Source organism: Fonticula alba (genome assembly GCF_000388065.1).
Source record: "Fonticula alba strain ATCC 38817 unplaced genomic scaffold supercont2.1, whole genome shotgun sequence".
NCBI lineage: Eukaryota > Rotosphaerida > Fonticulaceae > Fonticula > Fonticula alba.
In genome coordinates this window covers 485,470-486,886 of record NW_009242971.1, presented here as the reverse complement: position 1 = coordinate 486,886, position 1,417 = coordinate 485,470, and the positions used below count along the sequence as shown (strand labels likewise).

Sequence of the window (1,417 nt, the reverse complement as noted above, 5' to 3'; positions counted from 1 at the left end):
CGGCGGCATCGACGGCGGCATCGACGGCGGCATCGACGGCGGCATCGACGGCGGCATCGACGGCGGCATCGGCGGCGGCATCGACGGCGGCATCGGCGGCGGCATCGGCGGCGGCATCGACGGCGGCATCGACGGTGGCATCGACGGCGGCATCGACGGTGGCATCGACGGCGACTGAGTTCCGAAGTAGAAGGGCGCACTTCTGTCTACGAACGGGGCATCTAATGACGGTGCGGGCGCCACAGGGCTCAAGTCTTCCAGCCCAATAATCAGCGGCTCGGCCGGCGGTCGACCGCCCCCGAACAGAAGGCCAGCGGATGGCGGTGGCCCCCCCGAGTAGGGCGTGAAGGACATATGCCGCAAAGAAGTGGGGAGAGGATGCGCAAGGAGGATGGGAGAGAGAGGGGGGGGGGGAGAATAGGGGAAAGCCAGAAGTTCTTGCTTTCAGACTTACCCTTGGAAGGATGGCCAGGTCCGCAATCAGGAGCCCAGGCACGTATACGTGCGCCTGGATGTACTAATGTGTCTAGGTGTGCTTGTGCGCAGCCCCGCGCTCTTCCCCTCGCAATGTGCCAACAGAGGCAGGGGTGAGGGGGTGAGGAGAGAAGGAACAGAGGCGAAGGGGAGGAGAGGAGGGGGTAGGAGACGGGTTGCTCGAGCCTAAGGATCGGCAAACGAGCGCGGACCGGCCGATAAGATATGTCGAGGGGGAGGGGGGCGGGGGGGGGGGGGGGCGACTCGGACACCGAGTTAGCCCCCACCTCTGCCTGTCTGACTTCGTCCTTGGCTGCCACTTGTGTCCGTGTCGCCTCCTCTCGCCCCCCAACCCCGCCAGTGGAGAAGGGCAGGGTGCTCGCGTGCACGTTGGCGAGATTAAGCCGCACGGGGAGGCAGACGGGGGGACGATCGGCGGACGGACCGACCGACCGACCGACCGACCGACGTACTCCTCATGCCTTCGGGCTGGGCCGGGGGGAATTTAAATATCCGGCCCGAAGACCCGCCGGACGTTGCTGCCTCGCCCCCGGCGGAGGAATACCAGCCGGCGTGCTGTAACGGTCGCCCTGCCGCCCCCGACCCCCTCGCGGGGCCAGAAAGGGTGCAAGGGGGAAGAGGGGGGGTACACGGTCCGGGATTCGGCCAGGGCACGCCGCATCCAGCCTCAGCCGCACCACCGCCTTCGGGGGGGCTTTTTCCACTCGGGATGCACGGGAAGGTCATTCGCACCCCCCCCGCCCCTCGCCTTGCCCCCGCCAGAATGTGGCGCCCGGACGCATTGCGGAGTGGGCCGCCTGCTCACAAGGCGCCTGGAGGGCGGGAAGGTTGGCCCCGCGCGCGGGCACGCGCCCATGGCGGCGCCTCATCATAGACCGGAGGTGCCGCCGGTGTCAACGGACCGGAGCGCGAGGACAGAAGA

General features: G+C 68.1%; 1 protein-coding gene across 1 annotated transcript in view; it reads right to left on the bottom strand.

Annotated features, from left to right (window-relative positions):
* Positions 1-354, bottom strand: part of H696_00097 (hypothetical protein) — a gene marked incomplete at its 5' end in the record, with an annotated part of 2,510 nt that extends 2,156 nt beyond the window's left edge. The window contains 2 exons of the mRNA XM_009493928.1: positions 14-174; positions 201-354. Coding sequence (XP_009492203.1) covers positions 14-174; positions 201-354 — 315 coding nt within the window. The remainder of the gene's footprint in view (positions 1-13; positions 175-200) is intronic.
* Between the last annotated feature and the right edge of the window lie 1,063 nt (positions 355-1,417).